The following is a 21229-nucleotide window of genomic DNA, read 5'->3' as shown; positions in this document are numbered from 1 at the left end:
CGGAAGGGTTGGCATGTGTAAGGCATCCAGAATTTACGGACCTTACATGAGCCTGATCCATAACAACAGCATGATATGGTATGAGATCCTGAGAAAATAATAATTATATCAACAAAAGGCAACTGCAGTAATCTCACGTACCGAAAACTAACAAAACAATATCTATTACTATATGGACAGGGGCATGAATAAACAAGTTAAAGTGAAACGCATTTTGGAGACGAAATGAGCGGTGGGTTAATGGCATCGGAAAACCCCACTTAACAAGAGAACGGCGAGCTTCAGTGCAGGAAGGAATAATTCCAGAACAATACAGTATTCCTTTTAACGCTAATACGGCTGGGACCGAGGGTAAGTGGCTGGATGGCTTTAACATGGCTAGTCTGTGACCTTGCAAGAAAAATAAAATTCACCTCTAAAGATGGTGATTGGCTGAAGCCATACTGGGCGACGCAGAAGTATATAACAGAACTGCTGAAATGCCTGAATCAGTCTTTGTTTGCAATGCGCTTATTATCATACATAAAAAAATAGAGATACTGACATAATTTGCTTGCTTACATTTTGTATATTTTGGTGTAACTCATTAAGCAAAGTCGCAGTTTTACAAGCCCGAAAAGCATGCAGTACGAATTATTTATAAGTCAAAGAACAGTTTTATGAGTCCGTTACTAAACTAGCTATACTAATTTCTGCTTCTCTGAGTACTTTTTCCTTAGTGAAATGTGTCTCTTTCAAAACAAGAGCTCATTTCACAGATAAAAACTAAGGATAAGAAAAATCTTGAAAAAGGCTTAAAGCCAATGAGTTTGGTCAGAAAGGTGTTCATTTAGTAGGTAAATACATTTTCAATAGCTAGCCAGAAATCGTTTAGCTACTAAAAAATAACAGTTCGACAGGATCCTGAGGGATTCTTTGGCAACCAACTTCTTCATTTGCACTGATGAGTTTCCTAGAAGAAACAACATGTGTAATTATCACTAACTGTATCCTATAAAATGAAAGTCATGAAATATCAGGCTGGAGTACACCTACAGTTTTGTAATGCGATCTATGCAGAAGCCCTGTAAACTGTTTCCCATTTTGATTGTGCTTAGCTATAATAATTATGCATTTATCTTATGTGCCATATGTACATTCATTTAAAACTTAATGGCATAATTTTTAACCATTGTGTTGATAATGTAATTTTGTACTATGCACATGACCTTTTTCCATCAGGAAATAAAAAGAACCTTACATGCACTAGACAAAAATGTGTAAACACTATGAGAAATGCATGTTTGGACATAAATGCAGATGCTAACCAAGCCTGCATGTTGCGCTGTTGTACTTGACCACCATTGGCACCTATACAATGTCCTCAATACGTTTCAACTGTCAGTCGTAGTCAGAAGAGTGTTCTGTGTCGTTATGGGTGCATTACTGCAAAGTTAATAAATTAGATCGAGGGTATATTGTTGCTGCTCGTGTAGTAGGTGCTTATGTAACCAAGGAAATCGAAGTGATTCAAGAGCCACCTTATCGAACATTTATATCACATACGGGGAAAACAGAAGAACATTATCAGCAAAGTTACAACAAGGAAGAAAGAGTGTATTGAGGTGGTCGTGACAGACGGTCATTCAAGAGTACTTTGACGAAGAGTAAGAGGACGGCAGCTGCAAAAGGCACTGCAAAATTGAACGTCGGACTCACGAGTTCTGTCAGCATCAAAACAACACGAAGGGAGCAAAGATTGCAGGGCGAGCTAGAATTCCAACACCACTCATCAGTGATACAAATACCCATAACAGAAAAACGTGATGCCGAAGCCATAAAACCTGTAATAACGAAGTAATGGAAGAAACTCATTTGGTCGAATGAGTTTTGTTTCGTACTTGTTCCTACTTCTAGTCGAGTTTTCGTCCTAAGTGTGAAACATGACGGGGGTTCGGTGATGATTCAAGCACCCACACCGTGCTATCCCACGGGCTTCATGGTTACTCTACAAGGACGCATTATTGTCAAGGATTACGTGATCACTTTGGTTGATCAGGTCCATCCCATGTTGCACTGTTTGTTCCCAAATAGGGATGCTGTGTTCCAAGACGATAGGGCCTTTTTCTCATAGCTCGAATTGCCTAGGACTAATTTTATGAGCCACAGGTGAATTTTCGCATGTCCCCTGGCAATTACAGTCGCCAGATCGCACTATTATTGCACCTTCGTGGTCTACTTTGTAGAGAAGGGTGAGGGATCACTGTCCACCTCCATCATCGGTAGCTGAAGTTCCCACTATTTTTCAGAAATAAATGTACAAAATTTCCTTGAAAACCATACAGGATCTGTTTTTATCCATCAGAGACGAGTTTCCTACGCCGCATTATGCATGGTAATATGTTTTTTTGTTTCTGTATTTTTGTCCATCGCTTACAGCGACCGAGATGAAAGACTATAAGAAGAACAAATCAACATGGGCAGATCTCGAAATCTGCTCACCCCGTCTTCCACGACTGGGACTCAACCATATTATAGGCCGCCCGTGCTGTTTTCTATCTACTATCATATTCACTCCCGGAAATGGAAAAAAGAACACATTGACACCGGTGTGTCAGACCCACCATACTTGCTCCGGACACTGCGAGAGGGCTGTACAAGCAATGATCACACGCACGGCACAGCGGACACACCAGGAACCGCGGTGTTGGCCGTCGAATGGCGCTAGCTGCGCAGCATTTGTGCACCGCCGCCGTCAGTGTCAGCCAGTTTGCCGTGGCATACGGAGCTCCATCGCAGTCTTTAACACTGGTAGCATGCCGTGACAGCGTGGACGTGAACCGTATGTGCAGTTGACGGACTTTGAGCGAGGGCGTATAGTGGGCATGCGGGAGGCCGGGTGGACGTACCGCCGAATTGCTCAACACGTGGGGCGTGAGGTCTCCACAGTACATCGATGTTGTCGCCAGTGGTCGGCGGAAGGTGCACGTGCCCGTCGACCTGGGACCGGACCGCAGCGACGCACGGATGCACGCCAAGACCGTAGGATCCTACGCAGTGCCGTAGGGGACCGCACCGCCACTTCCCAGCAAATTAGGGACACTGTTGCTCCTGGGGTATCGGCGAGGACCATTCGCAACCGTCTCCATGAAGCTGGGCTACGGTCCCGCACACCGTTAGGCCGTCTTCCGCTCACGCCCCAACATCGTGCAGCCCGCCTATAGTGGTGTCGCGACAGGCGTGAATGGAGGGACGAATGGAGACGTGTCGTCTTCAGCGATGAGAGTCGCTTCTGCCTTGGTGCCAATGACGGTCGTATGCGTGTTTGGCGCCGTGCAGGTGAGCGCCACAATCAGGACTGCATACGACCGAGGCACACAGGGCCAACACCCGGCATCATGGTGTGGGGAGCGATCTCCTACAATGGCCATACACCACTGGTGATCGTCGAGGGGACACTGAATAGTGCACGGTACATCCAAACCGTCATCGAACCCATCGTTCTACCATTCTTAGACCGGCAAGGGAACTTGCTGTTCCAACAGGACAATGCGCGTCCGCATGAATCCCGTGCCACCCAACGTGCTCTAGAAGGTGTAAGTCAACTACCCTGGCCAGCAAGATCTCCGGATCTGTCCCCCATTGAGCATGTTTGGGACTGGATGAAGCGTCGTCTCACGCGGTCTGCACGTCCAGCACGAACGCTGGTCCAACTGAGGCGCCAGGTGGAAATGGCATGGCAAGCTGTTCCACAGGACTACATCCAGCATCTCTACGATCGTCTCCACGGGAGAATAGCAGCCTGCATTGCTGCGAAAGGTGGATATACACTGTACTAGTACCGACATTGTGCATGCTCTGTTGCCTGTGTCTATGTGCCTGTGGTTCTGTCAGTGTGATCATGTGATGTATCTGACCCCAGGAATGTGTCAATAAAGTTTCCCCTTCTTATTTCAATTTCCAGGAGTGTATTTAAATCATGTTAGCTTGAGCTTATTAATTATGATATACGTTGAATTTATTGATATGAAATACATATCATATGTCATCGCTATCAAAGTTAATGCATTTCGTGATGAGGCACGAAAAATAAATCATAGAAAGCATGCGTTGTATAAATTACCGTAACTGTAAGATTGAACATCGTGTTGTAGTACTATTGTTCTTTTTTAAATATGTGTAATGCATCTAATTGTTTCCATGCGTTGGTTATGTAAATGACTGATTCTTGAGAAACAGGTCCCTGATTATGAAGCGTATTAGCTTTGAAATCGTTAGCGCATAATTTGTATACACAAATACACCTGGAGAAAGAGTTATTATTTTTATCCAGACTGAGAATGGAGCCTGAATTGCCCTCTACACCCTGGAATTTTTAGTGTGACCTACATTATGATCGACGAGTGAGAAGCCCTTAGACTCTTGCCTACATTGTATATTTAAAGCACCGCAGCATAGCGGAAAGAAAGTGCTCAAGTTTTGGATGAGAATTTTGAAGCGGGGGTGGTTTTTTTTTTCGTGTATTGTGTTGCCCAGGACTGTCTCTCTTTGAAGGTTTGTTCTTGTTGTGTGTGAGATTTGAGGGTAAAAATTAAGCACTCTTTATTGTCCAATCTTGCACAGGAGACATGGGTACACTAGTGGATCGTCACACACTCTGTTAGATGGAATACTCCCATCTGTTTTCTTTTTTATTTTATTTGTCGTCCTGTCCCATCTTGCACGTAGTAATCCTACGTCAGTCATGTAGATTGGTTCATCGTTCGTGAGATTGTGATTAGTCTTGATTGATTCTTGCTAGTTTTCTGGTGGTTATTCATCGAGGGATTCTGTATTTGTCATAAGATTTTGTGTTGGTATCTGCGACTTGGCGAAGTGTGCTAACAATACTGCGAATGTGGTCCATCTTTGAATACCATGGAGTTGTGGTCTACTACAGCGGACCGAGATTAATATGGAAAACAGAGCACACATTATATTACAATGCCTAATATGGTGTAGAGAAACAGTAGGCACTCAAATCAGCTTCCAGGCTTCGCCGAATGAATAAATACAGATCTTATTTTATACCATTCTTTCTGTAAAATGTAGAGTGTTTAAAAAAGGACTTTGCAATTTGGAAAATTCATATAAATTAATTCATAGTACCTACAGAGGTGATTGTAGTGTATTTGCAGGGCAAAACATCAAGTTTTGTCTCACGTATTTCGCTAGTGCCGAATCGCACCGTAAGGAGTGCTAGCTGCAGTTTCGTTAAAGATGGCTGCCTTCACTGGACCCGAGCGTGCCAGCTGTATATTTTTGGTTTGAAGAATCGAAGTCGGCTGCAACAGTTCAGCGTAATTTTCGTACCAAGTACGCTTAAAGATCCTCCCAGTAGGCAATTTATAAGTGGCATAAATATTTTGTAGAAACGGTATGACATGGGAATAATCAGGTCGTCCAAGCACATCTGACGACGTCGTTGAGCGAGTGAGTCAACGTTTTGTCAGCAGTCCTACGAAATCGAACCGGTGTGCATATCGCGGACTGCAAATCCCACATACGACTGTTTGGCGTGTGTTGAGAAACCGTTTGTATTTTAAACCGTACAGATTGACGATCGTACAAGCAATAAAAGACACTGATAAAATGGCTCACAAGAACTTCTGTATGGATATGTTAGATCGATTACGTGAGAATGAACATTTCTTGGGCAAGATCATCTTTTCTTAAATGGAAAGGTTAACACACATAACTGTAGGATTTGAGGCAGTGAAAATCCGGTTCAAACATTGCACCATGTTCATGATAGCCGTAAACTGAACGTTTTTTGTGCTTTGAGTAAGAACAAAGTGTACGGCCCCTTTTTTCCGTGAGAGAACCATCAACTAGATAGTGTACCTGGATAAGTTAACAATAATTTTTGATACAACAGATCGATAGGATGACCAAGAAGGAAATGTTTACTTCATGCAAGATAGTGCAGTAGCCCACTATCTGGCTGACATCCGGGATTTTCTCAGTGACCACTTTCCAGGTCAATGGATTGGCCGTGATGCGCCAATTGCAAGGCCCTCATGTTCCCCAGACTTGACTTGTTTGTAGCTCCTGTGCAGGCTTCTCTAAATGAACTTAGAGCAAGAATTTACGCCGCCACTGAGTAACTTACACCTGCAATGCTACAGTGACTTTGGGAAAAAATTGGCTGCTAATGGGATGTGTACAGGACAACCAACGGATGCCACATTAAACATCTTGATGTGTTTCGATACTAAATTCAGCTCGGTATCTCCTTTTAATAAATGTATAAGAATTTTAAAAGTTGTAATGTCCTTTTTGAAACACCCTGTTTCAAGGTCAGATACTGATGATGGAGGTGGATAGCGATAACGCACCTCTTCCTCCAAAACAGACTACAAAGGCTCAGTAAAAATTGAGATCTTGTTACTGTGGATTCCAGGGGAGATGCGACAATTCATCCTCGTGCTCACAGAACTAGTCTTGAACGATTCGACTATGTTGAAAGGGCCCCACCGTCTTAGTCTTGGAATACACCATCTCTATTTGGGAACAAACTTTGCAACATAGGTTGAAACTGATCGGCCAGAATGGTCACATAATCCTTGACAATAATGTGACCTTGCAGAGGAACTACAGGGCTAATGGAATACATCGATATGGCTGCCCAGATCATGACCGAACCGCCTCCATGTTTCACTCATTGGACGTAAAGTGGGCGAGAACCTCCCATTGCTCAGCAGTACAGGTTTTATGGCTTCTGCACCACGTGTCCCTTTTAAGCACCTTCGGGCCACTGATGCGTGATTTCGGCCGGCTCACCTCACAGTTCCCTGCTTATGGCGCTCCCTTCGCGTTTTGGTTCTGACAGGGATTGAGAAATTCGGAGATTTTTCAGTTGTTCTCTTTTGTTTCATCAAAATCCTCTTCAGTGGCCGTCCGTCACTATCGCCGAACGCACCCTTTCGTCCACATTGTGACTTAGCGGATAATGTTTTTCTGCCTTCCCCATATGAGGTGTAAATTCTTCGATAGGGTGCGTCTTGAAGCATCAAACACGTTGGCTACCTCGGTTACGGAAGCACGCACCCTCCAGACGAGCTCCAACAATTTGCCCCCGTTCGAATGCACTGAGCATCTACGTAATCACAACTACAGTGAACGCCGTTCCGACTACGACGTACACTTGCAACGTATTGAGGATATTGTATAGTTCCGTTCATGGTCGAATACAACAGTGCAACCTGTAGGCTTGGGTAGCATTGACACCTATATTCAGGCGTACATTTCTCGATGTGTTTCGGTATTATTGTTCACTCCCCCTCGCCAGTATCTTCTCGTGACATCCAATCTTGTCCACCTTGGAGGATAGGCGTGACCATCTCAGGCAGCGCGCGCGGGATTAGCCGAGCGGTATAAGGCGGTGTAGTCATGGACTGTCCGACTGGTTCCGGCGGAAGTTCGAGTCCTCCCTCGGGCATGGGTGAGTGTGTTTATCCTTAGGGTAATTTAGCTTAAGTAGTGTGTAAGCTTAGGGACTGATGACCTTAGCAGTTAAGTCCCATAAGATTTCACACTCATTTGAACATTTGAACATCTCAGACAGCAATCTGCAGCGTTCGCAGGCATTTAACATCAGCTTCCCAGGTGGTTCCTCTAGCTGCGTATCCACATAAAATTATTGGCTAGACTGTCGATTATTGAAGTTAAAATTTCTTCTTTGGATTAAGGTGTTTGCTGGAAGAAAATGGTTTTGGCTGCGTCGTGTTCATTTTATAAGTTGTCTTCTCCCTTTCCATTGTGTATTTGTGAACATTAGTGATCTATCCAGGTGGACACCTAGATATCCTGTCGTCGCTGACTAATGACTTCCTTTACGAAGTATTTGGAGTATTGTAAGTTCAGTTTGTTGCGAAACGCAATGCGGCCGTTTTTTTTCGGGTTAGCGTTTATTTTTCTCTTTTTTCCATGTTTGCATGCGCTCTGCTCTGTTAATGATCTGGGTAATATTAAATACGGCCGTAAGAAAGGACGTGTGATCGGCTTATAATCTATATGTATTGTCCTGCATCGCTTGCGGGTTATTGATGTAAATGTTGATAAAGAACCGCGTGGAGTGGCCGCGCCGTTAGAGGCGCGGTGTCACGGATTGCGCGGCCCTTCCCGCCGGATGTTAGAGTCCTCCCTCAGGCATGGGTGAGTGTGAGTTAGTTTAAGTAGAGTGTAAGTCTAGGGAGCGATGACTTCAGCAGTTTGGTCCTTAGAAATTCACATACATTTGAACACTTGATGAGGGTCGGCCAGACCACATATGATTAAGGTGTTCCTTCTTGTATAGTCTAGACAGTGGAACCCAGACCATCTGCGGAGACGTAGATACGTCTGTGTTGCAGGATACCATCTATTACTGTCATATAAAAGTCCTGTATCGGCGTTCTTCGGTACATTTTCACAATTGCACCTCTTGGTAGTGCGCGTAATATGTAGTTGTGCTCGATGTCAGCTCGCACAACCGTGACGTCAGCCACGACCTGATAACCTTTGTGGTTGTTGTTACAGACTGCGGCCCATCTCGATCATCAACATGCGGCGTGTTCTGGTGGACGACCTGGTGCTCAGCAACTTCCGCGTTCCCCGAGGAGTGAGTCGCAGGTGTTCTTCAAGTGTCTGTCGCCTTGACCAACTGGGACTGCTCCAGTGTCCTGTAGCGGGTCCAGTCCTGTGAGGACTGAGGAACTTGATGTAATCGTCTAGCAGGCCTGACAGTGTATCTCTCATTTTACTAACCGAACAAGAATCACCTGAAATAAAATGAGTGGGTGGATAGGGATGAAATTCAGCCATAAGCCATGGCATCTAATAATATCAGTGAATGTTGTTATGGTGTTTCTCAGTCCGAAGGGTGGTTTGATGCAGCTCTCCACTATAGTCTGACCTGTACAAATCTCCTCATCTCTCCATAACTACAGCGACTACACCCATTTGAACCTGCTTTCTGTTGTCAAGCTTTGGTCCACCTCTGCAACTTCTAACTCCCCACGCATCCTTCCATTACCAAATTCGTTCCTTAATGTCTCAAGATGTGCCCTCCCTACCAATTACTTGTCATAGTCAGATTGTGTCATAAATTTCTTTTCTTCCGAATTCGAATCAGCATCTCTTCACCAGTTATCCGATCTCCCAGTTTAATCTTCATCATTATTCTGTAGAACCCTATGCCTAAACATTCTCTTCTTGTGTAAACTGATTGTCAGCCACGTTTCACCGCCATGGATGTTTGTGTGTATTGTGTATTGAACGGGGACCTAGAAATGACGGAGAGGCTTCGTCGCGCCGTAGCCCTCAGTGGTTCACAACCCCACAACAGGCCACAGCAGTCCACCCACCCCACTGCCGCCCCACACTGAACCCAGGGTTATTGTGCGGTTCGGTCCCCAGTGGGGACGCGTTGCTTCCTGGTGGGGAAGCGGCGCGTTAGACCGCGTGGCTAACCAGGCAGGCTTCATGGATTTTTACATTCCAGATACAGGGTGTTTCAAAAATGACCGGTATATTTGAAACGGCAATAAACACTAAACGAGCAGCGATAGAAATACACCGTTTGTTGCAATATGCTTGGGACAACAGTACATTTTCAGGCAGACAAACTTTCGAAATTACAGTAGTTACAATTTTCAACAACAGATGGCGCTGCAAGTTATGTGAAAGATATAGAAGACAATGCAGTCTGTGGGTGCGCCATTCTGTACGTCGTCTTTCTGCTGTAAGCGTGTGCTGTTCACAACGTGCAAGTGTGCTGTAGACAACATGGTTTATTCCTTAGAACAGAGGATTTTTCTGGTGTTGGAATTCCACCGCCTAGAACACAGTGTTGTTGCAACAAGATGAAGTTTTCAACGGAGGTTTAATGTAACCAAAGGACCGAAAAGCGATACAATAAAGGATCTGTTTGAAAAATTTCAGCGGACTGGGAACATGACGGATGAACGTGCTGGAAAGGTAGGCGACCGCGTACGGCAACCACAGAGGGCAACGCGCAGCTAGTGCAGCAGGTGATCCAACAGCGGCCTCGGGTTTCCGTTCGCCGTGTTGCAGCTGCGGTCAAAATCACGCCAACGTCCACGTATCGTCTCATACGCCACAGTTTACACCTCTATCCATACAAAATTCAAATGCGGCAACCCCTCAGCACCGCTACCATTGCTGCACGAGAGACATTCGCTAACGATATAGTGCACAGGATTGATGACGGCGATATGCATGTGGGCAGCATTTGGTTTACTGACGAAGCTTATTTTTACCTGGATGGCTTCGTCAATAAACAGAACTGGCGCATATGGGGAACCGAAAAGCCCCATGTTGCAGTCCCATCGTCCCTACATCCTCAAAAAGTACTGGTCTGGGCCGCCATTTCTTCCAAAGGAATCATTGGCCCATTTTTCAGATCCGAAACGATTATTGCATCACGCTATCTGGACATTCTTCGTGAATTTGTGGCGGTACAAACTGCCTTAGACGACACTGCGAACACCTCGTGGTTTATGCAAGATGGTGCCCGGCCACATCGCACGGCCGACGTCTTTAACTTCCCGAATGAATATTTCGATGATCGTGTGATTGCTTTGGGCTATCCGAAACATACAGGAGGCGGCGTGGATTGGCCTCCCTATTCGCCAGACATGAACCCCTGTGACTTCTTTCTGTGGGGACACTTGAAAGACCAGGTGTACCGCCAGAATCCAGAAACAATTGAACAGCTGAAGCAGTACATCTCATCTGCATGTGAAGCCATTCCGCCAGACACGTTGTCAAAGGTTTCGGGTAATTTCATTCAGAGACTACGCCATATTATTGCTACGCATGGTGGATATGTGGAAAATATCGTACTATAGAGTTTCCCAGACCGCAGCGCCATCTGTTGTTGAAAATTGTAACTACTGTAATTTCGAAAGTTTGTCTGCCTGAAAATGTACTGTTGTCCCAAGCATATTGCAACAAACGGTGTATTTCTATCGCTGCTCGTTTAGTTTTTATTGCCGTTTCAAATATACCGGTCATTTTTGAAACACCCTGTACATGCGATTTTTGAATGAGAAGCCCGCTGCGTAATCTTTCCTTATATATACAATGTATATTTCGTTGCTGCTACCTACTTAGAGTGGTAAAGCTGTAATCCTACCCGTTTGCATACCTTAGCATGGGAATTTAACTTTTTTTACATGCCTGTTTCGCGATATTGTAATTCTTATGGCAAGCAGTGTCTGTTTAAACAAAGAAATCCCTGCAGCGAGAGTGGTCTGTCATATCCGCAGAATTTTGCTACCTTCCATTTGTTGGTTTTTACGGTCCAAATGGCTCACAAAACTGTGCGCTCACTATGAAGGAAATTTTGTCAGGGCAACGTCACGGACGTATTCAGTGGACTTGACACACCGTACCTTTGGACAGAGATGTTAATTGCGCGCTTTTGCAAGTGGGGCCAAGCTCCGGCAAAAAGTTTTTCTGCCCATTTACAACTGTCGTCAAGGAATCGCACCTCGTGGTGTATGGCAACATATCCATCCTGACGGTGGTGACTCTGGGTTCAGCCAGCAGACTAGATTGTTTCGACATTCAGCGTTTGCTATGCCTACTGTGGTCGGAGTGAAACGCATCTCTACGTAGTTCTTATTGCCGAGTATTCTTTGCAACGGAAGTAGGAAAAATTTAATTCTCAGATATTGCAGGTCTTTCTGATTTTTTTTTGTGTACGTGCAGCGATGAATTTGGGGTCTTCAGATTGAGATTTCATGCGATTTAAATGTCGCGTCGGAAGGAACACCTGCTTGGGACAGCAGCAAAGTCTCTTTGGTTTTAGCGGTGACCCTTGCAACGTTGGGGAACACTAGAGAGGTTTGATCGAACTAAAACTACAAGAAAAGGTAGTACTGTCTGTATTTACACCTTATTCGACAGGAAACCTGAAGGTATGAAAGAGAATTTCAGTAAGAACTAGGAAGAACTAAAAAGGCGATGAATATACACAACTTCACTGAAATACATAATATCTTGTTTTCCTGTGAATTTTTTATATGGGTTTGAATGGGACATTCGCCTGACGCATTTTTGAGAGTTTTTAAGAATTCTTACCGAGACAGTGGGAAGATTCTAAGAAGACAGATTCAGTTTTGAGTTATTTAGAAGGTCAGGCAGCTGAGTGTGAAACCTCACACACTGTTGAGTGCATATTGCTGGAGCATACGAGGAGAAAAAAATTGAGTTCAGCGATATTATTTAAACATTTCGCTGCTAATTTTTAAGTAAATCGTATGGTACTGGTTAAAATTCAGACATAAAGAAAGAAACAAGTAATTTTTTTCGTAAGTTTAATTGTAGGTAATAATCAGAGAACATATTATTAAATGTAGGGTATGTTGCTTGGTGTTATTGTTTTATTCAAGAACAACTTGAAGGTCAGAGGTCAGAGCAGAAGTTCAAGTATTCGTCAGGGGAAATCGTTCAAGCGAATAAATATAGCGTTGGGCTAAAACATAGAGAGCTACATCTGGAGCTCATCAAATAACAGCACACTATTCCTAACAACGAAAAATGGACCTCGAACATCGCAGAGCAAACCGAGCCTCGCTTGGCTGTAAAGCGTGGGCGGTAGCAGTTATGGAGAGGCCGGTAGCTGTGAACTCTTAAATCCAGAATTTTTGGTAAGACCTATCTTGATCCTAATATTGAATAAGTATGGCTCTGAAGTTTAGCGTCGGTGCTGACATATCCTCCGCCAACTTATGGGTAGGTTCGAGTTGTGAAACCTGCTGCAGTGTCCAGCATCCCATTCAAAGCTCCTGATAAGCTCACCTATCAAAAAATTAGTCACTCCAGACAAATCATTTAATACTGCGTAATACCACGCCTGGATTCGGTTAGAAAGTCAGTTTACAAGGTTGTGCAAGTACGTTGCATCCAGAATAAGCCACTGACCGAGGATTTCATAGCGCATTTCTACCAAATTGTTGGGATGCTGATTCCAAGTTTTACCTGCTGTTCCAGAATGTCCTACAGAGTTGCTATGGGTTTAAAGTCAGGCGATTTAGCACGCTAATCGAGGTGTAACCGGCTGGGGAAGTGTTCAGAAAACCGGTCACACGCTCTTCCAGCCGGATGAGCGTTGCTGCTGTCGTAGTTATGAGCCTCTAAATGTTCATTGCATGAAGTTTCAGAAGAAATGTTCTCTCGCTTACAGGTGGGGATGGACCTTCATTCACACCAAGCAACAATTCGTATTGGGTTTGGAAGCGATTTTGATTCAGAAGCCGTTAAACGCGTCTCCGGTCCCTCTCAGTCACGATCTTTTTCCGACCACAACTCTGGCATCGTGTTTCGTGGCTGTGTTTTACACCACTGCTTGTAGACGCTTTGAATAGTCTGCCACGAAACACTAACAAATCCAGCAACTTCATACTTCGTACAGCGATGGGCATGAGCGAACACGATTACCTTTTTTTACCACTCTGACACTTCCATCCATTTATCCACGTTTACGCGCAATATCCGCATGAAACACAAATGTCTCACTGGTGGCTACTGCTTTATACTGACGTAGAGACAGTGCACGCACGGATGAGTACTTATTTATAGAGAAAAGTATTTTTTATACCCGTTTCCAAAATATGTGTTTGGAGCCTTAATATAGTTTTTAAATAAGACTATGGAAATATTTTACTAAACAAAGCGTATCATCTAGTTCAGGAAAGGCATGCTTAATGGTTATTATCACAGCTTATTGGGGTAAGTGCCTTGTGAAACCTACACCAAGACTCTGAACCTTTCCAGTAAAGTGCATACTGTAGATTAGTCTGTAGAAAGTTTTAAGAAATCCGAATTGTCGAACCGTAATAGCACTGGAATGAATCTATATCAGTGTCTGTTAAATATCCTTGGTTAACGCTTACCAGCAGAGATTCTCGTCCTTCATTTTCTCCTTTGATTATCGTAACCTTTCTCTCATTCATTTCTGTACTCATCTAGGACAGTCTGAGACCCAAATTTCCGACTCTTTATACACGTTTGACTTTAAGTGAAACCATGTGAATCTCCACCTCCATGATAATTCCTGTATCTGAGCTGGTAAAAAGTTTAGGGCGTTTGAGCATTCTTAGAACAGTTTCACCTACCGTTCCGCCCACCCTGCCACTGCATAAATCATGCATTTTCTCCCTTCAAGTCTCCCTTGCAGCCTTCCTGCAGACAAAGGCAGTGTCCATGAACAGCCGCATGGGATCTCCGACGTTATCCACTACATCATTAATATAAGCAGTAAGGGTTACACAACTCTCGCTTTTGGTACTCTCGAAATTAACTTGTCAATATCGTCCTGCTAAGAACAACGTGTTCCGTTTTGTCCGCCAGGTAGTCCTGAACCGAGTCACAAGTCTGGTCCGACACTGAGTAAACTCGTATTTTGTCCACTGAACGACAGTGCGCAGCTGCACTCTAAGCCTTCCTGAACTGAAGGAACGTGGCATGGCATCAAGCTGGGCACCGATGGCTACGCCTGCCTTGATCTCTCGGACGAACAAAGCGAGCTGAGTTCCGCAAGACCTCTGCTTACATACTCCATGCTGATTTCTACGGAGACGATTTTAGTTCTAAGAAGTACTCAAAATGCATGAACATAAAACATGTTCTATAGTTCAGCAATAGAATGACGTCAGTGATATAGCCCTATAATTATTTGCACCCAGTATAACACATGAGGATACACAAGCTAAATTTAAATAATAGTAATAGTACATTTAATAGTAGTAATAGTAAACTTAAATAGTAGTGTCGTTATTTTCCACTGAATGAACTTCTCTCTGTTAATTAACTTTGATTAAATAACACGTGTGGGATGCCGGGAAAAAGAATTTCATCAAATATACTGTTCAATTGACAATCAATAAAACTCTACACATATAGAGTGAACCGGTGGAAGACGGTAATCGGTGTAAGATGCCTATTTACTCTTGTTGCTTCACTGTACGTAAGGGGCACATCATTCAGTGGTCCATTACTTCCTCGACTCCAGTTCTCGAGCGGAAGGTGATACGGGTAATTGTAATGGGTATTTTTCATTGATGGAAAAAAGCGTTGTACACTATGTGATCACAAGTATCCGGACACCTGGTTGAACATGACATAAGTTATGATAGAATTCAATATGGTATTGGCCTACCCTTAGCCTTGATGACAGCTTCCACTCTCGTAGGCATACGTTCAATAAGATGCTGGAAGGTTTCTCGGGGAATGGCAGCCCATTCTTCACGGAGTGCTGCACTGAGGAGAGGTATAGATGTCGGTCGGTGATGTCTGGCACGAAGTCGGCGTTCCAAAACATCCCAAAGGTATTCTATAGGATTCAGATCAGGATGGAGGACTGCTGTATAGCGGCAGTGGGACAGAAGAGGGGTTGTAGCAAAGGAGGAATTGGTGACATTAGTAGTTGTTGGGAAAATGGTGGTGTGGAAAGAAGGCATAGGGAAAGGTGGGAGTAAGGATATATGAGAAGGGGAGAGAGAGGAGGCCATAATAAGGTGGATTGGGTGGGATGGATCTATAGCCCAGCAGGATGGATAAATGTTGGGCCGGAATTCATAATCTGAGAGGGGGAAATGCTTGAAGTTTCTTTGGGAGAATAGGTGGAGGGTGTGTAAGTGAAGTGTTGGCAGAGAGGGTTGCAAATGAGGATAGGAAAGTAGAAGAGAAACGATAGGATAACCTGTCGAGTTTGCAGACAGTGTAGATTGTTCAGAGGTCTTCAATTTGAGTGAGGGGAGGCAGGAACGTGTTAAGTTGGTAGAGGATTCTTGTGGGGGAAGGTAAACAGATATGGAAAGTGTGGCAGTGTACATGGTGTTTGAGGATCTGGAGGGTCTCATAGAACTTGGTAGCGACAGTTATCTGTGCATCATTAGTGTAGCAAAGGATGGACAGATTAGGGATATCTACATGTGAAGGACAGTGGAGGGGTGTAGTAGTCCCCATATTAGTCCAGATAGTAGTTTTAGTTTGCTGTGGGCTTTCTGTTGAATTCTTAGCAGGTGAGTTTTTCAAGTTAGTTGCCAGTCATAGGTTAGTCCAAGGTATTTTAGTGTGTTAGTTAGCAGGAGGAGATGGTCATAGATAGTAAGGTAGAAGTCATAGAGACAGAAGATGCAAGTAGTGCATCCTGTAATTATTGCCCTGGTTTTGGAAGGTTAATCTTGAGGAGCTGTTGGATACACCAGGAGGTTAAGTGAGTTTGGAGGATTTGGAAGGATTATTGGGATTTCTGGAGTGTAGGACAGAGGGCGAGGAAAGTGGTGTAATCAATATTCTGAAAGAGGTGGTTTGTTCAGCAGAGTATAAGGCATAAAGGAGGGGGTGAAATAATGGAACCTTAGGGCACTTCTACAGTGGGGTAATGAACTGGTGTTGTCAATAAGGGCATGGGATAGGTGATGCAATAATACATAGTTGATGGGACACGCATAAGTCTAGAGTTCAAAAAGGAGACTTGAGAGTGCCATACATAGTCATACTGGAATGCCATACGTGGTTGTATACTTCCGCTAGGTCAAGGGAGACAAAGATGGCGGATTTACAGTTGTTGTGCTGTTGGGATAGGACATGGGTTCAGGAGTTGATCATCAGCAGAGGAGGAGGAATGGAAGCCACACTGTGTAATAGGAAGCAGGTAATGTTGGTACAGATGGTGGTGGATGTGTCAAGAGAGGATGGACTCAAAAGCCTTGCTAAACACTGAGGTGAAGCAGATGGGGCAGTATGAAGAGGTATTAGGGATGGGAAGGTTGTTTAGTTTGAGAAGTAGAAGGATTTTGGAGGTTTTCCACAGGTTGGGATAGTAGCCTGTGGATAGTGTTATGCATGGTTGCAAGGGTGATGAAAAAGGTGATATGGCGGTAGGATATGTGTTGCGTTTTCTGTGAAGTGCTTGTTTTATGTCCTGTACTGTGACTGGAGTGTTTAATTCTGTGTCTGTTATGTTGTCAAGCTGAGAGCTAGGGGTGGGACTGTGATATCTGTGTGTTCATGGACAATAGGCAATTGGAAGTAGCAGAGTGAGGATTGTCAGGGATGGAGAAAATGTCGGAGAGATAGAGTAAAAATCGATTGTATGTGCTTAGGTCGTCAGGTAAGGGAAGGTTGTTGTGAAGGATCAGGTGCCAGCAAGTCATTGGAATGCTTTCCAGTACACGGAGGAGTTAACTAAGAGTGTAGCATCGAGTCTGGTGCATGCCTAGCGCCAGCGTCAGTGTTTTTTGATGCTACGTAAATTGCTAGTGTGTCACTGTAGTTGCCAGTGGTGTGTGAATATATCCCACTCATGAGTCTGGAGGAAGAAGCGATACAAGCGGCGAGATTCATGGACAAGGAGTACAGCTTGTTGTGGGAGAGTAGTGTGATGATGATCTACGGCTTTAGTAGGGATATGAGCGAAATGGCGTCTCACAAGGTCTTAGATTAGATTAGATTAGATTAGATTAATACTAGTTCCATGGATCATGAATACGATATTTCGTAATGATGTGGAACGAGTCGAATTTTCCAATGCATGACATAATTAGGTTAATTTAACAACATACTTAAGTTAATATAACAACTTTATTTTTTTTTGTGTTTTTTGTTTTTCTTTATTTTTTATTTTATTTTTTTTATTTTTTTCTGCTGCAGGAAGGCTGTGGCATGGGTTATATCATCAGGTTGCGGGAAGGTTAGGGGGTGCCTTCCTAACAGTGTTTCTATGGATTCCTGGTAGGCTATCCAATTGGCACAGAAGTATCGTGGTCCATTTTCAGATGGAGCTGGGGATGGGTTGCATGAGGACAGAGTGTAGGATATGGTAAGGACAGCTAGGTGGTCACTTCAAATTAGGTCGAGGACTTCTGCACTGAGGCGTGCAAGGAGGTTGGGAGTGCAGTGAGAAAGCTAGAGGCTAATACGAAGATTCTTACCAAGACACAATCGGCAGCAGATGTTATGTCTTTTGTTTTCTCGATAAATAAGAGACAACAATCTTCTGTGAGTTTTGTGTGCCTATAAATGGATGGACTGACATCGAAACAGGTAGACCAAATTTACATCTACATATGTATGCATGCCTCACAAGCCATCGTACAGTGCCTGGCAGAGGGTATCATGTATCACTCCTAGTCATTTCCTTTCCTATTCTGGTCGCAAATAGATCGTATGAGCGCTAATTTCTCGTGCCTTACGCAGAATGTATGTTGGTGGCAGTGGAATCGTTCTGCAGTCAGCTTTAAATGCCCTCCCAGCAGCTTTTCACTTGTAGATCAGCAGTAGGCTACTCCCCTGTACTTCACTTATGGTTTGCTGTCTTATTATTTTTACCCATCCTTCCCAGACATGGCTATTGGCTAGACTGGCTGGAGCAACTTTCTAGTCCTAGACTAATAGCGATGATACCATCTCTACTTCCAGCAGTTATTGATGCCACTGGCAAGAGAAACTCTCTAGTGCTCGATCAATGGCAACTACTCCTACACAACTCCCATGCTTAAAATTTAAATGAATTTTCTCACCAATTTTTGAGTTTCCCACCAATAGGAGGAGGGGAATTAGACTGCACCAGTATTCTGGGTCGGGAATCTTGGATTGTGATGTCATAGTTAGACTGCATCAGTATTCCAAAGATGACGAAATAAATAGAGTACACTACATCTTTCCCAATCAGCGACATGCAAATTGAATTTTTATAAATAAAGAATATATTACCATTTGTTATTATTATTATGTCCTCTGCAATGAAATCTAATTACCATTGAATTTACGGTGAATATTCGGATTTAGCATGAAAATTTTAATTTCCCACCAATTTCTGATTTTCCCAACAATAGTGGGTGGGCAGGGGAGGTCTGGGGATTTTCCAAAGCGTATGGGGGAGAAGGGGGGGATAGATTATCCCCAGGGTGTCATAAATCAATTAGTATAAAACAGGTTAAGGGATTATACCACAAATTTTATTAATTTAAGTTTAAGTAAACGCAATCAACAATATAACATAAGAATAATCTTAATGTTTCAAGGAACTCCTTAACAGAATCGAATGAGCGACCCATGAGGAAACTATTTACCTTCGATTTGAAAGAGCGCGGATTACTGCTAAGATTTTTGAATTATTGTGGTAGCTTATTGAAAATGGATGCAGCAGTATACTGCACACCTTTCTGCGCAAGAGTTAAGGAAGTCCGATCCAAATGCACATTGGATTTCTGCCGAGTTTTAACTGAGTGAAAGCTGCTAATTCTTGGGAATTAGTTGCTATTGTTAACAAGAAACGACAGTAAAGAATTATATTGAGAGGTTAATGTCAAAATACCCAGACTAGTGAACAGTGGTCGACTAGAGATTTGCGAACTTGCGCCACTCTTTGCCCGAACAGCCGGTTTCTTGGCCAATAATATCCTTTTAGAATGGGAAGAGTTATCCCAAAACATAATACCATACGACATAAGCGAATGAAAATAAGCAAAGTAGACTACTTTTCGTGTCGAACGATCACTTACTTCAGATACCGTTCGAATAGTAAAAAAGGCAGCATGAAGTCATTGAACAAGATCCTAAACGTGGGCTGTCCACAACAGCTTACTATCTATCTGAACACCTAGAAATATCTCTTCTTGGTTGTCATGTAAGCAGTTCAAAATCGATTCTGGAAATCCGCTTCCAGTTGCAGGTTTTCCAATTCCGCAATCGAAGATTCTGGCGATCCGCTTCTGGTTGCTGGTTTTTCCAATTCTGCATTCGATTTTCGCTCTCATGTAGACGTAACCGGTTTTGGAATGTGCTCTGGCTGTCAGGATCAGTCGATTAGTCTTGTTTTTAAAGTTTCACGTTAATATGGGCAGAGTGGCTTTTTGTACAGCGAGGGATTAGTAGAAATATGAGACTGAAGCTCTTTACACATCGTCTAATTGAAGATAAATGGTGACTGTGCTGACTACATCATAAATTGTATCAGTTGTTTTCCAGGCGCCATGTTTATCTGGGCTAGCAAATCCGCTTCAGACCTTAATTTGTAAATACGACAGCGAAATTCGGTTTCCGAAATTCGGTTTCTATAAGAAGTATCGCATATAAACGTAATGATACAATTAAATTGACACAGTTTTGTTTTGATAGGGGTATTATTTTAATTTAATGACATTTACTACTAAATACACTGAATAAAACAAAATAGTAAAAGGAAAAACAATTTATATTGACTCTCTAGAGCTATATCTTAACGCCTGGCACGGCGTCGTGACTGACAGTGCTCTCTCGCACGTGAACTTATACCTGCATCCTTCTTACACTGGCCTGCTGAAAACAAAAAACACGCCGGTACGGGACTATGTAGTCTCACCGCCACACCTTCACCAGCCCATGTTAGGCAAAATTTTTCTGCCTGACTCATGTAGTACTATCACCGTGAGAGGGTGGTACGGGACTACAAGTCCCACCGCCACACCTCCAAAGTGAATTGCAGTGACGCAGTCATTGCCCTGTGGAAATTTACTGCCCACCAACACAGTTAGACCGCAATACACCGGTGATGCTGTATTGTAACATATCACCCCGGACTACAAGTCCATTAAAAAAAAAAAAAAAAAAAAAAAAAAAAAACTAGTTCGAGCAGCTCCTCGGTGAATATTCGCCACCACACCCTGCATTCAATCCCCACAGATGTACGATTGGCCACCCCTATTCCCTGAGATGTGATCATGTGAACTTACCCTATATTTCTGCAGTAGCTCCCTTGGCTCTGTTTTTTTTCCATGCAATTTTTGGAAGACAGTGGTCTCTCGCACGTGGAATTATACCTGCAACCCTCTTAGACTCGCCTGCTGAATACTAGACCGAGCAGCTCCTCGCTTAATCTCCGCCACCACACCCCCCATTAAATCCCCACAGCTGTCCGATTGGCCAGCCTTATTCCCTGAGATTTGATCATCCTATCTTATATTCCTATTACTGTAGTAGCCCCTTCGGCTCTTTTTTCCTTCCTTACAATTTTTGGATCGATTTGAAAGCATGACGGTGACAACCTAAAAGACCACTGATGGATGCATCTTTTTTTTTTGCACCAAGAATGATAATTGAGTTCTCGCGAGGAGGTGGGAGGAGGAGGCAGGCGAAAGATTAACCGAGCAGCTCCTCGCTGAATATCCGCCACCACACCCCCATTCAACCCCCACAGCTGTCCGATTGGCCCGCC

The 21229-nt window shown here is 43.6% G+C and overlaps 1 protein-coding gene across 1 annotated transcript in view; it reads left to right on the top strand.

Annotated features, from left to right (window-relative positions):
• Window positions 1–21229, top strand: part of LOC126481316 (probable cytochrome P450 301a1, mitochondrial) — a 176697-nt gene that overhangs the window by 130940 nt on the left and 24528 nt on the right. The window contains exon 10 of the mRNA XM_050104976.1: window positions 8539–8620. Within this exon, the coding sequence (XP_049960933.1) occupies window positions 8539–8620 (82 nt within the window). The remainder of the gene's footprint in view (window positions 1–8538; window positions 8621–21229) is intronic.

The sequence above is a fragment of the Schistocerca serialis genome, chromosome 5, assembly GCF_023864345.2.
Source record: "Schistocerca serialis cubense isolate TAMUIC-IGC-003099 chromosome 5, iqSchSeri2.2, whole genome shotgun sequence".
NCBI lineage: Eukaryota > Metazoa > Arthropoda > Insecta > Orthoptera > Acrididae > Schistocerca > Schistocerca serialis.
This window is presented reverse-complemented; position numbering and strand designations above follow the sequence as displayed.